The sequence below is a fragment of the Gopherus evgoodei genome, chromosome 3, assembly GCF_007399415.2.
Source record: "Gopherus evgoodei ecotype Sinaloan lineage chromosome 3, rGopEvg1_v1.p, whole genome shotgun sequence".
Classification (NCBI taxonomy): Eukaryota; Metazoa; Chordata; order Testudines; family Testudinidae; genus Gopherus; species Gopherus evgoodei.
In genome coordinates, this window is record NC_044324.1 from 22,478,336 (window position 1) to 22,501,014 (window position 22,679).

General features: G+C 42.8%; 1 protein-coding gene across 1 annotated transcript in view; it reads left to right on the plus strand.

Moving 5' to 3' along the window:
• CDC5L (cell division cycle 5 like) overlaps positions 1-22,679 on the plus strand; it is a 48,854-nt gene that overhangs the window by 18,206 nt on the left and 7,969 nt on the right. The window contains exons 12-14 of the mRNA XM_030555245.1: positions 3,181-3,261; positions 3,685-3,930; positions 8,204-8,401. Of these exons, the coding sequence (XP_030411105.1) occupies positions 3,181-3,261; positions 3,685-3,930; positions 8,204-8,401 (525 nt within the window). The remainder of the gene's footprint in view (positions 1-3,180; positions 3,262-3,684; positions 3,931-8,203; positions 8,402-22,679) is intronic.

Genomic DNA, 22,679 nt, shown 5'->3' on the forward strand with positions numbered 1-22,679 from the left:
CTTCAAAGAGCTACACAAATAACAGTCACAACTCTCTGTGAGAAGCAGGTGTTCACATACAGCAGTGGTGAATGTGGTGTAAATGCCGGGATAAATAGTACTATGTTCATTTTGTAGGTGAGGAAAACAAGGTGCAGGGTCAGGTGCACTGTCCAAGGCCTGGTGCTTGGAGGCACTGTGCTTTTAAAGAAACAATACTTCTATTGGCACTGAAGAGAAGGGGCTCGGAGGTGGCAGCTCTTATGCTTTTGGAAAGGTGTAGCTAACGCTCCTCACCTGCGTGCATGCACACCTCTCCTCTGGCTAGTGTTTGGAGGAGAAGGAGACATTATTATTTAATAATAATGAATAAATGGCCATTGGTCCCTAAGGCAGCAGGCAAGGCCTGCTATCCTCCTCAACCTTTCCAGTGTCCTGCAGCCTCCTTTGCAAGTACATTGGGCAGAGTTACTTTATTGTCTTTTTCTTCTCTTGCACTCTCATGCAGGGCCAGCTGGTGTCCCGTTTTAAGAGGCAATGTAGTGGCAGAGCTAGGATTAAAGTTTTGGAGATCCTGGCTACACTCCTGAGCTTTCAGACAGTGCTGCCTCTCCATTTTATTTGTACCCTGAGTGTTGGAAAGTGTGAGAATCCTCCTATTATTTTCTTAAACTTCCATTATTGTAATTGTGGTGGCGGCTTAGTCCCCTGATTTCACAGAAGGGAGAAGTGGGAGCCCTCCAGCCGAATGCAAGGAAGTAGTAAGGAGCCTAGGCTGGATGAGCCAGCTCCACATGGGACTGTGGAGCAGGTGTCTCATGAGGCTGAAGCCAAAGGACAGGAGAAATTTCTAAAGAAGAAAGAATATGGTAAGGGATGACCCCATGGGAAAATATTACGATTGGGTGAAGGTTCATTAGGGGTATCTTCTCTAAGGGTATGTCTACACTACGAAATTAGGTCAATTTTATAGAAGTCGATTTTATACAGTCTATTGCGTATGTCCACAGTAAGCACATTAAGTTGGTGGAGTGCGTCCCCACTACCGTGGCTGGCATCGACTTACAGAGCGGTGCACTGTGGGTAGCTATCCTACAGTTCCCGCAGTCTCCGCTGCCCATTGGAATTCTAGGTTAAGCTCCCAGTGCCTGATGGGGCAAAAACTTTGTCACAGGTGGTTTTGGATACGTCATCAGACCCCCTCCCTCCCTTCTTCTGTGAAAGCAGCGGCAGACAATCGTTTCGTGCCTTTTTTCTGGAGTCCTGTCCACCAGGCCCACTCAGCCTGCTGCCTGCCTGCATGATTGGAACCCCAGGCAGGCAGCAGCCTGAGTGAGGCTGACGGACGGAGACCCAGACCCGTAGCGGGCTGAGCCACTCAGCCCATTGCCAGTCTGGGGCTCCATCTGCCAGCTTCCGCCAGCCGGGGTGCCGCTAAGCCCCGCTCAGCTGGCAGACCTCGGTGAGGTCAATCAGGAGTGCCTGGACAGACATGGCTATCCTCCTTTTAGAGCACCAAATGGGAGTGACTCTGAGTCATTCTCTTCTTTAAGTTTCGTCTCATGGAGATTCAGTCCTGCTTGGAATATCATGCGAGCTGGAGGCTTCTGTCTCAGGCTGCTCTCCCAGCTGACCTTACCATGCGATCGCACCTACCCCAGCCTGCCCCTTACTCCCATGGCTCATGAAGCCTGGACAGTAGTAAGGAGCAGTTCAACTTGTGGAATGACAAATCCAGAAGGAAGGATTGCACTCTGTGGGCCACATTAAGATTATTTCAGAGACCTAGATAGCATTTAGTCCCTATAAAAGTCTTCATGAAAATTTCCCCCCACCCCTAACAAAAATGTTAATTTATCAGAGCAGCTGAAAGAGTAAGGAACCCGGGACTATAAGTTAGAGAGAGCTTCCGTATTATTTAACTCATGATTGATATAATTCAAAGTAAAATTTCACAGCCTGGTCTATTCTAAGACAAAAAATGCAGGAGGGGAGTCAGAAAAAGAAACAATGACCTGTTTCCACCTGGTTTCAAACTGGGCACATTTTGCGTGTTAGGTGAATGTGATCACCACTATACTAAGGGGCTTTCACGTGTTAGGTTAATGTGCTAACCACTACACTACAGGGCTTTTCTTTTTTTTGCCACAGACTTTTTCAAATCCACAGAAGTGTTTTCTCTAGCTACAGATGCTACTTAATGCAATGTCTTTATCTTTGGCCTTCCTGGTCACAAAGCGGTCATGCCCCTGCCCAAGGCTGACACAGCGCAGAGTGCATGTGACACAGTGACCTGGCTTGGGTAGGATCGCTAGCGAGGCATGATACTTTTGCCATTAAGCAAACATAGCAGTTCTTTCCTGGCCTCTGCCACTGAATTCCTCCATGCATTATGCTGTGCCCTCTCAGTGCGGGAGGACTGCATGAGCTCGAAAAACATGTCATCGCGAGTGCATTTTTTTTCACCTTCTAATCTGTGATAACCTCAGGGACGGAGATGATAGCGGGAGCATAGAAAAACATTCAAGGGGGAACTGCATGGTCACCTGTGCTGCTGAGTTCGCCACGCTGGCCAAACAGGAAATTAAATTCAAAAGTTCCTGGGCCTTTTCCTGTATACCTGGCTAGTGCATCTGAGTTGAAAGTGCTGTCCAGAGCAGTCACAATGGAGCACTCTGGGATAGCTCCTGGAGGCCAATACCGTCGAATTGCGTCCACACTACCCCAAATTTGACCCAGTGATGTTGATTTCAGCGCTAATCCTGTCCTCGGGGAGGAGTACAGAAATTAGTTTTAAGAGCCCTTTAAGTCGACAAAAATGGCTTCGTCCTGTGGACGAGTGCAGGGTTAAATCGATGTAATGCTGCTAAATTCGACCTAAACTTGTAGTGTAGACCAGGGCTAAGGGCCTGATCCAAAGCCCAGGAAAGCCAATGAAAGTCTTTCCATTGAAATCTGAGCTTTGGCTGAGGCCCTAAGTTCTGTCTAGTACAGTGAATGGGAGGTAAGCTGTCAGTTGGTCATCATACGCTCTCCCCCATTCTCTTACGGTCTCCTGTGTAGCCTTTATTCTTACCAAAAAACCCCAAATAATAATAATATCACCTCTACTGCAGTAGTCTAGTGGCATTCATCTTTCTTGTATTACTGGGAATCAGACTGTATTGTGTGGTTGGACTAACATTTGAAATGTCTCTTTAGGCTATTCGAGATGCAGAGCGTGTAAAGGAGCTAAAGCGCATGCACAAAGCTGTTCAGAAGGATCTGCCAAGGCCCTCAGACGTGAGTAACAGAAGCTTCTTCATGATGGTGTAAGAGCAAAATGCTGTTTAAAGGAAAAAGAGGAATAAAGGAGACCTTGAGAATAGTTGTTTGGCTCTTTTTTAAACAATAGCCACTGTGAAGCATAATACAACTAAGCTGGATCATGAAAGAATATAATCATTCCTTCAGTATGCTAATTTCATCATCTTGTGGCCAATTTTTGCCTTCATGTGGATATAATCAGTGGGTGTTGCATACATATAACTGAAAACAAAATTTGTTTTTTAGATTATTGTGCTGGTACAAAGTTCTTTAATCATCTGTTACATACAGCTCAGTTTTAAATACCAGTATTCTAGTGTGTGCATTGCACAAGTATATTTTGGCTGACATGACGTTAATAATGCATAATGTTTTGAAACGTATGTTGTTTCTGGCTAGGTAAATGAAACGATTCTGAGACCTTTGAATGTGGAGCCTCCTCTAACAGACTTGCAGAAAAGTGAAGAGCTGATAAAAAAAGAGATGATCACCATGCTTCATTTTGATCTTCTGCATCACCCATATGGAGAGCAGCCTGGGAGTAAAAAGGGGAAAGGCCCAGGATTTGGAACGAACAGTGCGGAGCATATTACATACCTCGAACAAAATTCTTACGAGAAGCACTCCAAAGAGGAACTCAAGAAGGTAAGAACGATGTGTCACAGGATTACCGACATATGGGCTCCAAGTACTATGATCCTGTCATCTTGCAAGGAAAAAAAGCTCAAGCCTGGATGAAATTTAGTGGAAGACCTCCAAGCAACATGTAGGTGCTGCAGGAAGTGTTACTGAAGATGCAGCGGGTGGCACTCTCCCCTGGGGGTATAACTGAGCCAGTGCTCCAACATGGTGTTGGGAGGCACTGTGTGGTTGGAGGTGCTGTCCTTTGGGTGAAACGTAGAACTGTGGTCCTGATCACCTGTCTGTTAGTAAGAGTAGGAGCTCTATAGCCTCTCCGGTTGCCAAATTACATCTTGATAACAGTCCGTTCCATGAAATTAAATGACCGCAAAGTTTGAATTGGATCTGATATTATTAACTTCCCATCTTCTACTGGCTGTGTAGCATTCCTGTGCACTGTTAGATAACTGTGTGTTTCTTTTTGTCACTGCTGAGGTGGAAGCAAATCCATGCATTATAAAAATAATGATACATAACTCTTTGTATAACACTTCACATATTCAAAGCACTGTATAGGCGTGAGCTAAAGCTCACAAAATTCCTGAAAGTATTACCCATTTTGCACATGAGAAAACCTGAGACTGAATGATAAAGTGAATTTCCCAAGATGTGCAGTGAATCAATGGCAGTGCCAGGATTAGAATTTGGGGGCTTCTGACTCATGCAGACCTCACTGTCTTCCAGTATCCATTGCCTATGTCACAGGGTGTTTAGTTTGTTTTGTAACATTTGGAAAGCACTTTGAGATCTTTTTGAGATGCTATCGAAAGGTGAACTATAATATGGAAAATAATAATTAAGTATTTTCAGTCCCCTTTCCCATCTAATCACTAAGCTTCTAAATAGCCTCTAGCTATGTCCAGCTATAAGCCTACAGCATTTGATTTAGGCCATTGCCAAGGCTGCTGCTCTACATCAATATGATCCTCAGTTATAGCAACTGAACTTAAACCTTAGCTGGCTGGACATGGCTATGAAGGCAGAATTGGCTGCATGTGGAACAAAGCAGCAGGCCTCAGAGCTCCATTCTCACTTGCATTGTATGCCCAAAGTTATATAGCAAGATCTCTGGTTCTGGGAGTTCATTTATTAAGTAGCCTCAGATGTTTCACAGCCAAGTGACTGACTGGCAGGTCAGAAATAAAGCAATGGATTTGGCTCCTTGAGGGGTTCTCTACTGTGAATGTGTCAGTAACCTTTAACTAAGGTTATGTCTGCACTAGCACTTTTGTCGGTAAAACTTATGTCACTCAGGGCTGTGGAAAAAACACACCCCTGACCAACATAAGTTACACTGACAGAAGCACTGGTGTGGCCAGCACTGTGTTGGTGGGAGACACTCTTCAACGGACATAGCTGCTGCCACTCGTCGGGGGTGGTTTAATTATGCCGACGGGAGAGCTTTCTCCTGTCAGTATAGAGCAGCTACACGGAAGACCTTACAGCGGTGCCCCGTGTAGGTTCTCTAATGTAGATAGTGTAGACATAGCCTAAATGTTTATGGCAATCAAAATGGATGAAAAGGACAACCCCTGTACTACTGTGTATAAGCCTTTCTCATTGGTAGATTCTGTACAAAATCTGTCTAGATTCTTAGACTGTGCCCATCACTGTGGTATTTTAGCACCTACATCCCTGTTTACTTGGAAACATCTTAAAAGATGTATAAATGTGAAATATCTTTCCCTGCTCATATCTGACACATCATTCAAGAGCTATACTTCGTCCAATTCCAACAATGCTGAACAGAATGTACTTCCAATTTATCAAATTAAAAATTACACTGGAAGATTTCTTAGTAGTAGAATTAAGTAGATGGAAGATCTAGTTAGATCACGTAGTTTGCCACTCTGACAATATCAGTTTGTTTCCTAGACTACATTATTTTAGCACTTTGTCCGGTCTCTTTTGAAGTATAACAAGAGCTGGGTCTGCTATCACTTCCCTTAGAGAATATTCCACAATTCAGTAGAGCTCCTGGTCTGGAAATTTTCCATATATTCACTAGACATTTTCTTAACTTTAGACAGAAATTGTTTCCCATTCTGTCTGGCTTAATCTCTCTGTATGTGGGAGTAATATCCTCTGTACATCCAAACTGCACTTTCACATTGAGGTATGGTGGACAATAAGAATGGTCCCTTATGAAGTAGTGATCCTCAAGATCCTGCAATCTTCTCTGATTATTTTTTTCACTTCCTCCTCCAGAAGGTACTGCATTTCCTCAGTGATTGTGCTTCTCTGCAGGGCCAGCTCCAGGCACCAGCTCAACAAGCGTGTGCTTGAGGCAGCCAAGTGGAAGGTGCGGCACGTTGGGCTCTTCGGCGGCAATTTGGCAGCAAGTCCCTCGGTCCCTCTCGGAGGGAAGGACCTGCCGCCAAATTGCCAGCGAAGAAAGCGGTGCGGTGGAGCTGTTGCTGATCGTGGCTTTTTTTTTTTTTTTTTTTTTTTGCCTCTTGGGGTGGCAAAAACACTGGAGCCAGCCCTACTTCTCTGGAAAGTTCTACTAATGATACGCAACATGATACCTGAGTGGATAAAGCTGTGAAAGCTGTGTAGCTTTCACAACCACATAGTCTCATTCTTAAAGGGGTAAAAATTGATACTAGTAAAAACATTACCATTTGTGGGATTTTGCTGTATTAATAATACTACGGCGACTCCTTTTCTTTCTTTCTGAGCTACATGCTTGTGTGGTTAATTAGCTATTCCTTAGATTCACCAGATAAAATGATTTCAGAGATACCCAAGTAGCCTTCTTGATGGTGTGTTGCTATAAACTATAGTTGAAGTTCAGTAATTTATCTAGTGAATCACTACATTTGAAAACTCAGAGTTTGCCTTTTACGTCCATGTGTAATATTGTAAGAAAGAAGGTGTAGTTATGATTCTGTCAATAGTATATGTCACATGGCAGTTTTTGTTTCCCTTATGTGTTTGTTCTGTACAGTACATCAGACCTGATGCCATTGGCAGCAGTCGGTTTCACCGCTCCATTATACCAGATTTCTGTCAGTGTAACTACATTTGAAGTCAAAGGAGTTACACTGGTATAACAGAACAACTAATTGAGCTCCAGATCTTTGATACTCTTGGCGCCTTAGAGTTCTGTCTTTTATGCAGTGGGTTCCCGTCCCACAGTAAATGTCATCAGATTATGTCGAGTTATGTGTTGAGAACTTTTCCTGAAGCTGGAGTGCTGGAGCTCTGGATTTCTTACATTCTTGTAATGTTGTATTTTAATATTTAGTTAGAAATAGGCCAAGATTTTCAAAAATGACTGGTGAGTTTGGTACCTCAGTTTTGGCACGTCCAACTTGATATGCCTTTGTAAGATGTGTCAAGGTGCACACCCCAAAACTAAAACACTCCTGTTTACTAGTCACTCTTGAAAACCTTGGCAGTAATCTTTATTTCTTAAACTTCATTTTGTCGCAAGAACAGTTGCATCACTCTGTGGGTGTGAGAGGAGCTCTTGAAATCTACTTGTCAGTTTGATCTTAATGTCTAAATATCTCTTGTTAGTGTCAGACTGGGACTTGTGCTGTACGTCTCTTTTTGAGGCATATGCGCTCCAGATGGATTGTGTCATGCTTTTTGGTTGTGGGGGAGCATCATGAGTCCTTTCCTCTTCTCTGTTCCTTCCTCATTGTTAAGATGCTTCATAAGCTGATTTGGAAATGGTAGAACATTGAAGTCCTTATACAAGGTCAAGCTGTATTTTCTTCAGCTGTAATCAGAGTAGTCTTTCTTGCATTGTAGCCCATATTGCATGGAGCACAGATCATCCATTCCTGATAGAATAGATTTTCGAAGCTGTGCTAAGGAGAGCAAGCAAAAGAAAATAGAAAGTGATGGTGTTTTCCATTCCTCAGGCATGTGCTGATGCAGTTGTTCTTTCTCCCTCTCTTAAGATATTTACTTGTATCTCTTTTTCCCTGTTGCATCAGTGCTAGACACCTCAACCTGTATCTGTATTAGATACAGCAGATTGTTGGGATTGGTCAAACTGTGTGAAATGAGGAATAGCTGCAATGTAAGTAGCCCCATTGCCTAGGTTTCATTTATAATTTAACGCATTTGTGTTGAATTTCATATTTAGCTTAACCTGAAATGGGTTTTTTGTATGGAGAGAGAAATTACCCCTGAAAATTACACTCTACAGGGTTGAAAACAACAAGGGGAGTTTTCTGACCGTCTGTACTTTGTGACTGAAATTTCTCATCATTTCCAACAGGCCCAGGATCTACTGGCACAAGAGATGGAAGTGGTAAAGCAAGGAATGGGGCATGGAGAGCTTTCAAGTGAGGCTTATAACCAGGTGTGGGAAGAATGTTATAGCCAGGTGTTATACCTACCAGGACAGAACCGCTACACACGAGCTAACCTGGCCAGCAAAAAAGACAGGATAGAATCACTTGAAAAAAGGCTTGAGGTGAGTATCATTTTTCTGCTTTTTCACTTGATTTTTTTTTTTAATGCCAGCTTTCATTGTTTTGACTGATTTACAGATGACTAGATCATTGACATCTATCACAGATCGGATTGCAGAGAAAAGAGAGTCAAGGAGCTCTCCTGGAGCATCCAAAGACCCTCTGCTGTCCTCTTTTCTTCCCTAATAGTAGGGGATGGATTTATAAAACATCATACTTCAGGTTCCCTTCCACAAGTTTTTTAGCATTAACTATTATAACCCTGTATCAGAGGGGTAGCCGTGTTAGTCTGGATCTGCAAAAGCAGCAAAGAGTCCTCTGGCACCTTATAGACTAACAGACATTTTGGAGCATGAGCTTTCATGGGTGAATACCCACTTCGTCGGATGCATTATAACCCTGGGTATTCTTGTTATCCATATAAACATCCAATCCCTCTTTGAGGCCAAGTGCTTCACAAGATTCAGTGACAGCCTGGGGCAATGAGTTCCTGTGACCAGGAAAGGAGGGAAGAGAGTGGATCGCAATGACTCCAGTCCATTTAAAAAGGAAACTTCAAACTTCTTTATGTTAGGTTTTGTGTGTAAGTGTAAAATAAAAATGAAACACCTCTTCAAGTTCAGAATAGAAGACGGGAAAGAGAGAGAAAAACAGTTTAATGAAAATAATTTGATTGGAATTCAATATTTCATTGGGGTGTCTGCAGTCTGAATATCGCAGCTTTGTGCTAGGGTCTGGGAAGCAGAAAGTGAAACTACTCTTTCTGCCGTTGTCAGCTTTATGCAAAGTGGCTTCCCCGGTTGTCATCTCACTCACCTCAGGTACATACAAAATGCTGCAACCAAAGGTCCCAATCCAGCAAAACATGTCAGCTAAGACTCAAAGGTAAGCACATAGGGCCAAAATGTTCTGCATTGTCCTCCTGTTAGATTAGATTATCCCCCTCCTTGAATCCCTCCATTGGCTTACTCTTACATTCAGCATCAAATGCAAGCTTCTTATCCTCTGTTTCAAGGCTGTGCATAACTCCTCTCCCTTCCTCACCTATATCTATTCTCTGTTCTCAACTATTCCTATATCTGTCTCATTAGCCACTTGATTTTTTTTCTTTTGTCTTCATGCTCTCTTTCCTGCTATGTTCTCCTGCAGGTTCCTTCTTCCCTTATTATGCAAGGCTATAACCTTTCTTTCATTCCATCCCTCTTAATTGCTTTTTTCTATTTAGAGCCGTTAGACAATGACTGTTTCTTCATCTTTGTTGCTGTACAAACTGATGCATGCAAATAATAAATGCAGAAAGTACACGGCATTGATAGTGTAAAATAAGATTTGCTTCAGATTATTTCATTTGAAAGACTATGTAGTACCAGTAACACTCAAGGAAACCTGATTTAGTTCAAAATACAATACAATTACAATGTTAAACCTAAAGGTGTCCATATTTAAATAATGCAGGCACTATATTTTTCCATGATAAAAGGAAGATTTCTTTTTTATGTAAATTCTTTATCTGCACATCTATTGTTGCTGGTAGTGAATGCCCTCAAACTACCGCTACCAAGAAAGTAGCGTGCCAGGTAGGACAGAAGGCTGGATTTGTACTTTGCAAGGTTGACTCAGTGAATTTAAGTTAGTTTGCCTTGTGTCTGTGTGTAAGTGCAAACCAAGAAGCTAATCCCAAAGACAGTTTTGCTTCAGTAAGAGGTAGATGTTTGAGCCACAAATTGTTCAGCTCCAGATAACTCTATAACTACTTAGGCCTGGTCTCCCCTCATAACCTTAGGTCAACCCAGCTACATCACTCAGGGGTGTGAAAAATCCACGCTTCTGAGCAATGTAGTTAAGCCAGCCTAACCCCCAGTACAGTCAGCACTAGGTCAACCAAAGAATTTTTTTTTCAGCCTAGCTACCACCTCTTGGGGAGGTGGATTACCAATGCAGAATGGGAGAATCCCTTCCGTTGGCGTAGGTAGTGTCCACACTGAAACACTACAGCAGGACAGCTGAGTTGTGCTGCAGTAGTATTTCAAGTGTAGACAATCTTAGTTCCCTTCTAAGGCCACGTCCAGACTAGGGTATTAAAATCGATCTTAGATACGCAACTTCAGCTACGTGAATAACGTAGCTAAAGTCGAATTTCTAAAATCGAGGTATTCACCCGTCTGGACGGCGCGGCATCGGTGTCCGCTGCTCTCCGTGTCGATTCCGGAACTCCGTTCGGGTTGATGGAGTTCCGGAATCGATGTAAGCGCGCTCGGGGATCGATACATCGCGTCCAGACTAGACGCGATATATCGATCCCCGAGCAATCGATTTTAACCCCGCCGATGCCGCGGGTTAGTCTGGACGTGGGCTAAGGAACTTTGTTCCATTAATACATGAATGTTGGTTATGTTCAGTGTCTTCCAGCAGAGTGCACTGTTGCTCTGCATAATGCTTTATGCTGTGTTGCAATGACAGTAAACTCTGCTGTAAAGAATATAAAAGGTATATCTTAGTTTAGGAGCACCCAGCCTTTGTGGCGACAAGGGCTGGGTTGGCATCTTGCCTGGAGCCTGAGGACTGTATCTAATTTATGTATAAATACACATAATCTTTGGAATTAAAATTAAGTATTGCGCACACAAAACTACAACTTTAAGGTAGAGTCAAGCACTGAAAAGTTAGGAAGTGCTAGAATTAAGGATGCCTGTTCTAACTTAGTTCGGACGCCGGTGCCTATGCATGCATTACAATACTGTAATTACATGATTACTTATTTCTTTTCTGCATGCTCATCAGTGAACAGGATGGATGGTGTTCACTTAATGAGCAGCCGTTCAATATTTTTTCTCCTTATTCGTCAATGTGAGGCCTATGCTTTATTTACTACATGCTATTCAGACCCTGCTCTGAACACAGACTTACTGTTTTCATCATGGACTTTTCTGAGGTGCTATAGTATCTGAGTGCTATGTAAATATTTATTAACTTATGTTCACAACGCCCCTATGAGATGAGCTGTTATTATTATCCCCATTTTACGAATGGGGGACTGAAGTATAGAGATGAAGGTCAAAAGTATCCGCTAATTTTAGGGCCCAGTTTGAAATGACTAGGACCTGATTTTGATTTTTGAGTACTTAGCATTATATAGCACTTCACATATCCGGAGCACAGCTCTCTTTGTTTCAGTTGCAACAGTGAGGGTTCAGCACTTTGCCAATCAGTTGTAATGTAACAAATCTCAGTTATTCCTAGCTCTGTCTTCACTGCACAGAAATTACCAATTAGATTTATGGTGTGGATAAATAGTCATCTTCTTATAATCCGCCTGGTTCCACTGCCTGCCAGATTGAGTGATGAGTATTTTGACATGACATTTACCTCTGTGAAACTGATTGTGCAATTACCAACAGCAGATTGTGCCATTAGTAATTGAACTCTGCAGGAGGAGCAGGTTAATTATGGAAAGCCGCTTGCTTAGCCTGGATAAGGTATCTTGCTGTTCAGCAATAATGAGAAATAAGAAAAACTCCCTGATGATGATGGTAGTTTGAATGCTGGAATATTTGGTTCAATAATACTTTGCACTTCAATGATGTGAAATTTTAGTCTGGGGATTTTAGAGCAGTTGAGAAACATTAACGAATAAAGCCTCTTGACATTCCTTTGAGGTAAAGTAGTACTATTCTCAGGTTATAAATGGGGAAACCGAGACACACAGACATTACTAGACCAAGGTGTCACTTGAAGTCAGCAGCAGCACTTGAGGGTCCTGCTCTTTTTCACTACAAGGTTACCACCCTCCTTTCCTTCTTTCTAGAATATTGGTATATTTTTTTGACGTGCAGCTGTAAGGCTAGTGACACCAGGAATTGGAATTTTCTGATGTGACACTTATGTGACACTGGTATTCGGCAAGCAATGCAGCCAAAATAATACCACACCTTGTCCCCCTCCTTTTTCAAGCAGAATATTTTTGGACTTAATGCATCGATTGTGACTTTCTGGTGAAAAGTACACCACCTCAGATGCAATGAGAGATGGCAGGAGCATCTTCTTAAGTTAGTTTCTTTCCTTCTTAGTTCAGATTTCTGCCAGCATTACTTTGTCTTTGAAGAAAGAAGGTTCATAATGCTGGCTTGCAGCACATAAATATTTTATATCCATTGTGGTAGTTATGTCGTCATTTCAGTTAATTGCTAAATTATAAATGTTATTCAAAGTCTACAGGGTAGGAAACTCTTGTTACATTGTATCCACAAAACACAGTAAGTTATACTTTCCACACAGTCAGATTTGCAAATTTATCTTTTTGCTGAGTAAGCACAATGCACTGAGGCTACATTAGCTAGTGCTCTTTGTTGGTTGCTACTTTGAACTTGGTAGGAATGAGCAAGATGGTAACTTTCAGACCAGGTGGCCATTCTTGCTCCTCTACGCAGCCAGGTTTGACCGAATTCAGTTTCACTGGAAAACCCTAGTTTTATTCTATGGGTTACATGCTATGCTCTGTGCTAGTGGATGCTTCAATTACTCTTATTTTATTGGACATAACAAAATACTATCTCTGGTTTAAAACAACAAGGAGTCCTGTGGCACCTTAAAGAGTAACAGATTTATTTGGGCATAAGCTTTCGTGCATTAAAAAAGCTCACTTTTACCCATGAAAGCTTATACTCAGATAAATGTTAATCTTTAAGGTGCCACCGGACTTCTTGTTGTTTTTGTGGATACAGACTTACATGGCTACCCTGATACTATCTCTGGTTTGTCTTCTCTAAAACTTAAAACTTCAAGTGGGTTTTCAGATCTGATATTGTTCTGTTGGTTAGAGTAGAAAGGGAAAAAGGACACTTTTTAAATGGGAATGACCCTTCATTGTCCAAGAACAATTGGGGAAAAATTACAAGATCTTTCAGTCTCATCTGGTTTATCGGGTGGCTGAAATATGGTGATACCTGTGGGAGGAAAGGCTGAGAAATACTGGCAGTGTGGTAACAGATTTAAACGCTTGTACTCAAATTTCTGTCTTGGGTATCACAGCAACAGGTATAGAGTCGCCTAGGTGATGCAGAGTGTCTGCAGACTTGTAGAGAATAAAATCTACTGAGGTATAGTTTGGGGCAGAAAATCACACCTCTTTTCAGACCACATGTTCATTAAAGACCTGAGCCTCCAGATATCTTGTCTACACACCGAGCTAACTATCAGGCAAACTAGTAGAACTGGCACATTTTCCATGTTACCTGATGATGGTGATACATTGATAATAATATTTAACATGATAGCTGCTGAAGGCATATACCAATCATGGGTATCCCAAATGGTTAGACTAATCCCAGAGGTACCAGCTCTACCTGTAATATAAACACATTTTCAGGAAAAGGGAACCATAGCTGAATGGGCATACATCTTGTACTAAGAAATCTGAAATGTTTGCCATATAGGCTGGATAGGAACCTGGCCCCTCTTTCTCTTGCCCTTCCAGGAATGGAGCAAAGCAACCACCAGCAATGTAGGTGGAGGGGAGGCAGTAAAGGGGTCAGAAGAAGTGATAATGTTCCTTAGCAGCAGATACACCCACAATAAGAAGATACTTTCTCTTGGGAGGGAGGAGACTTATGGTTAGAGGCAGGAGTCCTGAGTTTTGGGCCCAGTGCTGCCAAAGATTCACTGCATGGCTTTGAGCAAGTCACTTAACTTCTCCATACCTCAGTTTTTCAGTCTTTAAAATGGGTATAACACCTACCTTGCAGGGGTATTGTGCAAAGTATGTTTGCAAAGTACTCACAGAGCTCTGGCTGGAAGTTGCTACAGAACTGCCAAGTTTTATTACACCTGTTTATAATACATTCATTGTAACATCCTTTTCATTAAGAATGTGAACATCTGAAACCTGGAGCACTGAGTAGTTATGAAACTCTGCTTCCTTTCATGCTACAAGCAAGGACGTTGGTAAATTGGAGAGGGTTGAGAGAAGAACCACAAGAATGATTAAAAGATTGGAAAATGTTCCTTCTCAAGGAGCACAAACTAGTTAGCTTAACAAAGAGAAGTTTAAGGAATGACTTGATCAGTCTGTAAGTATCTACATGGGAAACTCTTTAATGAGCTCTTTAATCTAGTTGACAAAAGTATAACACGAGCTAATGGCTAGACGTTGAAGACTTGAAATAAGGTGTACATTTTAACAGTGAGGATAACTAACCATTGGAACAGTGTTCCAAAGGTTGTGGTGGATTGTCCATCATTGGCAATTTTAAAATCAAGATTGGATGTTTTTCTAAAAGATCTGTTCTAGTTCACACATGAATTATTTCAGGGAAGTTCTGTGGTCTGTGTTATGCAGGAGGTCAGATTAGATGATCATAGTGGTCCCTTCTGGCCTTAGAATCTATCTGAGCTTTCCTGGGGGTTTAGAATAAAATCAGTTGCCCTCCACGTTCGGATGAAGTCCCAGATTTGAGACTTGGTTTTGTTTTTGCCATTCCCGTAGTTTCTGCCTTGCAGTCACAAGGTCCCCTCTGTTAGGATGTCTGTTACAGAACTGAACAACACTGGACCATGGAGTCTTCCTATAAGGGAGAAAGTACATTTTGTTTTGTTCAGAAGTGAGCAGTTCTCTAGGACTTTAAACTTCGGAACACTGGTGCTAGACAAATGAGTTGGTTGGAAACTAGCTATGAATATTGCCCCTTGAGGGAGAATGACTTACAATAGCACCTGCAAAGTGCTTTTACACATTCCATGCACTACATGAACTTTATTTAATCCTCAGCACCTTTGTGAGGAAGATACTACCTTATATATTATGAGGGGCAAATGAATTCACAGACAGGTGGTCTCGCGGGGATCACACAGTGGATTACTGGAGAGAAAGGAATGTAGATGTCCTGAATCTTCTAAATAGATCTCCTAAATAGTCCACTAGGCCATAGCCATACTGTCTCTCACTCATTTAAGGGTTAATATTCTAAGAGGCTATAATGAGTGAATGGTTTGAGAACTTCTCAATATTAAAATTTTATTAAAGCTAATGTTAAAAAATTGATATAATATATAGTTTGGGAAAGGAGTGTCTGTACATCTGGGTACAATGCTTAGATTTTCCACAAATATAAAGTTAGTTTTTAAAACTCATATGTTACATAGAGTACATAATCAGCAATAACCCAAATTTAGGTGAATAGATTTAACAATACAGTTTAGATATTAGAATCCGAATACTCGGATACATCACTCATGAAAAGTTATACAGAGATTTGGTTGTGGAAAGCAAAATATATCAGTGAGTGAAGATTGTCCCTCAATAATTGAGAATTAGATTGGTTGTCTATTTAGAAAATACAATCCATGAGGAAAGTATTTGTTACTTTCCTGACAGCGCTTCTCATCGGCATTCCAGCTCATCCCTCCTGGTATTGCCGATGTCCAGTGATGTGTTATGTAGATATCCCTTGACCACCTGATTGCATCCAACACCATGAGTTACGGCATCAGCCATGTGTAGCGTTGACCGATTCCGCATTCTCTCAGCACTCGCTTGTTACTGGGATCCCATGCGACTATGGCTCCAATGATCAGTGCGTGTGTCTGGACCTGGTAACCCTTAGCTCACAAGGTTACAGACAGAGGGGCATATTTCTCTATCTTTCACTTGGGCATCATAGAAGGCCGGGGTCCTGTTCTCGAGCAGCGCTGTGATGTCCACCATAACAATCTTTTTCTGATCTTCGGTGGTGGTGATGATGTCCAGTCGCAGTTGGCTGTCGGTTCTGGGGATGATGGAGTTTACGACAATCTTTGCCAACGGTGACAGGATGGCTCTGGATTGCACCAGACTTTTTACCCAGTTGGTGGACTCGTTTACGTCAGTGCTCAGCGGTGACATTGCTCATGAATCCTTTAAGACATTCCAATAATCCAAATAGAACTGGAAGTTGGCAGTCAAAAAAAAAATTAAAAATAAAAAAGGTGAGGTAAAATAGCTGGCAGTTACATGTTGCTTAATCAGCTACCATTAGTGAGGTGGGGACTCTTTACTAAAACCATTGCAGTTGGTATTGTTTTGGTAAACAAAGCTTACACATTTGAAAATGTGATTCATAATAGGAATCTGTGATTAGGAATTAAGATCATCCTTTTTAGCACTGACATAGCTCTCTATCATCAAAGGATTTCACAAACGCTAACCATTAAACATTAGTTTATTTTCTGGTCTGTCAAGAAGCAGAATGCTCAATGGTTTGAGGCCACCTGTTTGCCTATGAAGCTATTGCAAAATAATGGCTGTAGTGTAAAACACTATCAAAACTTACCTGATTGGCTCTAGGGTAGTCCATTATATAGGTTACGCAGCCAGGAGGCACGAATTGCTGCTGATGCAGTGATTTGCAGTTCTGTTGTGGTGCTCCAGCTAATTTGGTGATAGCCTTATGGGCCTGGGTACTAGCGTTTCCTGAAAGCTCCTAGGCTCTCAGTTACGTCATGTGATTAGTATTATATTGCGTACTAAGTAGCTAGATGGAGCACTTTGTTCTTCTAATTTACCGGGCAGCTTTTTTCTCTGCTTGAATTTCCACATGATTTTAGCATCCTTTATGTCAAAGACATAGAAATCAATATTTTACAATTGGAAAGAAAGGGAACCCAGCTTTCCAATTCCATTTTATTTAAAAAGGTAATTCTGTGGCATCCATCACCAGTAGTATCTGATTGTGCATTCCATAAATAAATATGGCTATACTATTAATCAAAGCTGTCATTTTGAGAGAATGGTTGCTATGATCATATTGTGAGTCTATGGGAGTTATCACAGTGACAAGGAGAATGATGTGATTTGTTTGTTTTTTTACGGGCAATATCTCTTGAGCCACTAGGAGTAGAAACACACATGCCACATAACAGGCTTGGCCAAACCACAGCTCGTCAGCTGCATGCAGCTCTTTTACAGTTAAAGAGCAGCTCATGGACCCCCTAATGCCCACCCCGTATTCCCCACCCACCATATTGCGGGATGGGGGAGCTTGGACCTTCTGTGCTGCAGAGAGGGGAGGTCTCCAGACTTTAGCCCTGTGCCCTGACAAGTGCCGCCCCGCAGTGCAGGTTGTGCATATCTTGCAGCTCTCGAATTTCTGAAGGGTCAGTAAATTTGGCCACCCCGCCATATAAGCTCAAATGCTGTTGGGACAAGTAACTTCGAAACACTAGTTATGCATCCATGTTCAGAAAGAATGTTTCGATTCCTGTTGTTTGTTTGGCAGACCAGTGTGCTATAGCATGTGTACTGTGTTCTGGCAGAGTGGTGGAATTTCTCTTTCTGGTCAGCGTTGTGCTGTTCTCTAGAAAACCATTGACTGTGAACTTGAATGCCAAAGCATGGAGCCCCCAGACACCTTTTGTTTGGCGCGAAAGGCTCGTAAACAGATGTTGCCTACAACAGGGATTCTCAACCTTTTTCTTTCTGAGGCCACCCTCAACATGGTAGAAAAACTCCAGGGCCCAGCCAGTGGGGGGTGAACTTGGGGCTCCAGACCAGGGGTGGGAACCCTTGGGCATAGGCATAGTTTGACTTCTATTTTTTGGAGAGGGGGAACAATGGCCAGCAAGGCTCTGGCCAGCTCTGCACAGCAGGGTCCAGGCAGAGAGCGCCATCTTGACCCCCGACTCACCTCAGCAGGCCACCCACCTGTCTGGGGCTGTGTGCCGATGGTTACTCCCTGAGGGCTCTCCTGGGCCTGGAGCCACCTCGACAACTCTGACCGGCTGCGTGAGCAGTCAAAGGGGCTGGGAGCTGAGGAGCAGCCACAACCCCAGGCACCAGCAGCAGATGGGGTGGGAAGCTTGGGGTTTCAGCCCTGCACCACTCCTGGCTTCAGCGGGGAAAGGAGGGGAGCTCGGAGTTTCATCCCCATGCTGCTCCCAGCTAAGGGGGTGGGGGTCAGAGAGGGGGAGCTTGGGGTTTCAGCCCTGTGCTGCTTCTGGCTGCATGGGGAAGCAGGAGAGCTCAGGGCTTCAGCCTTGCGCCACTCCCAGTGTTAGCCCAGTGAGGGGGCATGGAGGCTTGGGGGCACCAGGTTTCAGTGGCGAGGCTCCACGGACCCCCTGAAAGAACTCGCAGACCCCCAGGAGGCCACAGACCCTGTTTGAAAACCACTGGCCTGCAATATGGTATTGAGCTATGGGGAGAATGAGAGAATTTAAAAACGGAAGAGGGAAAAGACTTCAAGAAAGTTTAAAAAAGAGAGAGGGAGAGAATCAAAGGCAACAACTCTTTATTAAAATCACACTTCTCTAGGTTTATCTTTATTGGGATCAATCATTACGATGGGTCGGGTTATTCAGTGTACTGCAATTATAGTAGGTAATTTCCACATAGGGATGTTAAAAGAAGATCTGATCTAAATGAATCTAGTGTTTTTATATAAAGATTGCTAATGAAGTTAGTCAGATCTGGCTCCTACGAATTTTTTCTGTTTATAAAATAAATCCAATATTTAGCTAATTGGATCACCATTTTCTGAGAAAGCTATGAGCTTGTGTGTTGGTAAAAGCCAGGTGTGACAAAGTTCCTTCTTTACCTTGGTGGGTCCTACGCTTATTGGCGGATTTGCTCACCTCAGTGATCTTCCCCTCTGGCGGAACCCACAGTCTGGGTCAACTCCTTCTGTGTCTGATCAGGAGTTGCAAGGTTTTGGGGAAACCTGGCCCCGCCGTCTACTCCAGGTTTCAGCCCAGGGCCCTGTGGATTGCAGCTGTCTATAGTACCTCCTGTAACAGCTGCATGACAGCTACAACTCCCTGGGCTACTTCCCCATGGCCTCCTCCAAACACCTTCTTTATCCTGACCACAGGACCTTCCTCTTGTTGTCTGATAATGCTTGATTGTCTGATAATTCCTCAGTCCTCCAGCAGCACACCCTCTCAGTCTCAGCTCCTCACACATGCTTCCTCTCCTCTGGCTCCTTCCCGCCTGACTGGCGTGAGCTCCTTTTTTTAAACCCAGGTGCCCTGATTAGCCTGCCTTGATTGGCTGCAGATGTTCTAATCAATGTAGCTATCTCCACTGCCTTCTAGAAAGATCTTAATCGGCCCTAGGTGCCTTGATTAACGTGGAGCAACTGCCATTTGGTTACCATGGTACTAGGGATTTGTTTAGCCTGGGGCTAATATACCTGCTCCTCAGTACTTTACTGTAGCCTTCCGGCCTTGCCCCATCACACAGGGTACCATATTGTTAAGGGTGTAACATGATATAAATCTTGTATTGGCATTCTTAAAAAAAAATCTTAACCAAAGTGTATTATGAAACTTGAAAGAAGCTCATAACAATCCCCACTTCCAGCAACGTATTTCATTCATAGACTGCTGTTGAGTTATTAGTTGTGATCTTGGCCAAACTGTTCAGGAGACAGTCTTCCATAAGTGTTAATAAACAGTAGTGGCATGTACTAGATAATAAAGTGCCAAATAGTGGTTCACCCTTAGGCCTCCTGATTGTTGGATTAAATAGGAACATAAAATGTTAGCTGGCCTTTTCTCATTTGAGTTATGTCTGTTTTCAGTTACTGGGATATAATTATATAGAGTAATGACTCACTTCAGGGGATTTTTATTGAGTAATTTTTCGATGAAAAATCAAGATGCCAGAGTAAATCAGATTTAAATCTCACTTTGCATAATTTTTAAGATATGTCAAACTCAGTGGCCTTATGGAATACAGTACACAGGTAGTACTCTTATCCTTGCATCCAAGCTACATTAAGAAATGCTCCTCTTTAGTATAATAGTGAAGTGCTAAGTTTATAGCGTATTGAACCATATGGAGTGGTAGTGTTGATTAGCTGAGCTTGTGCTAAAGTTGACGTAATTAGTTAACTTTTGAAGATGGTAGCCTTTACTATCTGACCAGAAAGACTATTTAAAACCATTATTATTTTATTACAGTAGACCTGTTCCCAGCCAATGGGAGCTGCGGGAAGTGGTTGCCAGCCCGTGCTGCTTCCCGCAGCCCCCATTGGCCAGGAACTGCGAACTGCGGACACTGGGAGCTGCAGGCGGCCATGCCCGCGGACGGTCAATGTAAACAAACTGTCTCATGGCCTGCCAGCGGATTACCCTGGCGGGCCGCAGGTTGCCCACCCCGCTGCCCTAGAGTCTTCAGCTGCGATTAGGGCCCAATTATACTAGCAAGGTAGTGAGAGATGGGCCCTACCCCAAGTGCTTGCAATCTGAATAGGCAAAACAGACAAAAAGATGCTTGAAGAAAGATGATGAGGAACTGAGACCTGGAGCTATTGGTGAGTTGCTGAAGGTCACACACGGAGTGTGTGGAGGAGGTAAGAAATGAATCCAGAATTCCTGAGTCACAGTCCTGTACCTTAACCACAAGACTGTCCTTCCCCTCATCCTTGCACAGTGTACATCCAGTCAAGAAATCCTTGGACTCTGTTTTGTTTTGTTAAAGTGGGAATTGGCACAGAAACCTAAAGTTGCATAACCCCCACTCTTTCCCAATCACTCCTTGAAGTTTTCATCGGACTGAAACTTTCAATACTTGACCTTTGCTCAAAACTGGCAGAAAAAAATGGCAGTCATTTGTGAATATGAGCATGGAAGAAAAAACACTTTATTTTAAAAAATAAATTCTTGTGACCTTTTGTTTGGTCTACAGCCAAAACAGCTGACTGCTGACACTGGCATGGAAAGAGCTCCCAGTGCCAGAGGACCCTGGGGATCTTAGTCCACATGGGTCCGTTTGAAATATCGGTGTAATTTAACTCGTTTTCCAGTGTCACATGGTATGGGGGTATAAGCTGCTTCATACTGGTAGAGCTTTGTGGTGACACCCTGATTCTCTAGAGTTATCAAGCAAGTTGTCTCCATCACTGACAATTTTAAAATCAAGATTGAATGTTTTTCTAAAAGATCTGCTCTAGGAGTTATTTTGGGGAAGTTCTATGGCCTGTGATATACAGAAGGTTAAACTAGATGATCACAATGGCTCTTTCTGGCCCTGGAATCTATTAATCTTGGAATCTATGATTGCAGCCCTGTCTGAAGCACATAGCAATTTTCCCTCCTCCTACTTTACAGGAAATCTCCATTCCCTTAACTTCCCTAACACATACTAATTCTAGATACCTTCCCATTCCTTACTTTCATCCCACAGAACTGACGTCTGGTCTCTCCTTCCCCAGACCGTGGGCCAGGAGTTTGGGGTAGAGGGAAAGGTTACATGTTGATATTTAGTGATTGCAGCTGAAGGGCTCCCTGATAACTGCTTTTGTAGGTGGCTCCAGGTTTGCTCCCAAAAGATCCACTGCACATCTGTAGAGAGAAATATAGTACACAGGGCCTGGAAAGGGAAGGTTCCTGTGTCTTTTTGAGATATACAAAGGTTTTGTCCTGATCCAATGATATTGAATCACTTTGCCCATGTCTGTGCACATTGTTCTGTTCCAGGATAGTGGGTGCATCAGGCAGCATGACCAGAATTGGCCCAGAAGCAGTAGGAAATAAGTAACTCATCAGAGAAATCCTTCAGGCGTTTTTAATTTTCCTGTTATTTTCATGAGGAAAACAGTTGTCAGACTTTACTGAAATCCTTTTCTCAGTTTTAAGGAAACAATGCATTTAAACACACCTCTTCTTAACAGCTTTGTGTTTTAGACAGGTATCTGAGCCTTAATGTTTTATGAAGCTTGAACTAAAATTATATGCAGTTTTTGGCATTAATGCAGCAGTCGGCAATTTTTAATACTTAGAATTTGTTACAAAATGTTGAGACACACACACATCCCATCCTCCCCGACCTTTCCATGGGGTCCTTAAGTCTTCTAGTTTGGGTGGAAGAGGGAAAGGTGAAGAATGCTCCAGTTTCTTGGTTAAGGAAGGAATAGATGTTTTTTCTGGTTTTAAATATTTAGGAGGCACCAGATATTACAGGGGGCGGGGAGGGGCAGGGAGAGGTGTCTGTCATTACCGAGATAACCAGGAAGCAGTGCAGAAAAGCATGAGGTAAATGGCAGCTTGAGAATCTGTACATAGGTGAGAATGAGTATCTGTACCCAGAAGGAAGTGGACACTTTGAGCTCAGTTCAGACCTTCTGAAGATCTGAAAGTATTGGATTATGGGTGACTGAGATCCAACTTGTATTTTCAGTAAGAATCTCACTTGGATCCCTTTTTACTTTGTATCTTGGGCCTTTATCAACTTCAGCCTTTATCAAGTGTTAGGGCTTGGCTACACTTGAGAGTTACAGTGCATTGAAGGAGCCCCGGGCGCACTAGCTC